This window comes from Loa loa (assembly GCF_000183805.2).
Source record: "Loa loa unplaced genomic scaffold supercont3.4858, whole genome shotgun sequence".
Lineage (NCBI taxonomy): Eukaryota > Metazoa > Nematoda > Chromadorea > Rhabditida > Onchocercidae > Loa > Loa loa.
In genome coordinates, this window is record NW_018113034.1 from 1 (window position 1) to 675 (window position 675).

A 675-nucleotide genomic window follows, 5' to 3' on the forward strand; every position below is an offset into this window, starting at 1 on the left:
AAAAGAAAAAAAAATCAGTGCATTCAAAAGAATCAACCAAAGATTTACTTGAGATAGTTGTCGTTGGGCTGTTCCCTTTTCCATACCATTATCACCAGACAGTTTTGAATTACGATATAAGATAATCAAAAAAGCTGACAGTACTATTGGGACCATAACGGCGCCTGCATCTTCTAAGAATACGACTTTTTCGACATCACGCTGAAATAAATTATAAAGTTAAGAATTTGAATTCTTAAATTCGATTTACAATTTGACTAGAATTCTAGAACAGTGCATATCTCATGTGGGATAAAGACTTAAATTTTGAACCTCGAAGAAATATATGGAATAAGACCGCCGACATCCGGCATAAATAATAAGTGCTGCAAGTATGACCAATGTATTCAAAGCCGTAAATACAACGCAGTCCATAATTTTCAGGGAGAGATCCAAAAATTTTATACACTGAAATTTATAAATATATAACACTTTCATTTATTCAATACAATCTAACCCTTTTATCGTCTTTACGAATAACTCTTAAAAAAATATTCCAAAAATAAAAAATTTCCCCGTTATGGACCAAATTTCTCGACCACAAACAAACCCTAATAGGGCAAAGTAGCAAACCATATAGATGAAATCCGGATTATTCATTGAGAAGGGTAGTTTTATACGGAAGAGAACCGGTAA

The 675-nt window shown here is 32.7% G+C and overlaps 1 protein-coding gene across 1 annotated transcript; it reads right to left on the bottom strand.

Moving 5' to 3' along the window:
- Positions 1-48: 48 nt before the first annotated feature.
- On the bottom strand, positions 49-414 carry LOAG_16220 (hypothetical protein; the record flags this gene model as incomplete). The annotated part of the gene is made up of 2 exons (XM_003151708.1): positions 49-201; positions 313-414. Coding segments are annotated over 2 exons (255 nt in total), but the record flags the coding sequence as incomplete, so codon positions are not given.
- Positions 415-675: the final 261 nt, after the last annotated feature.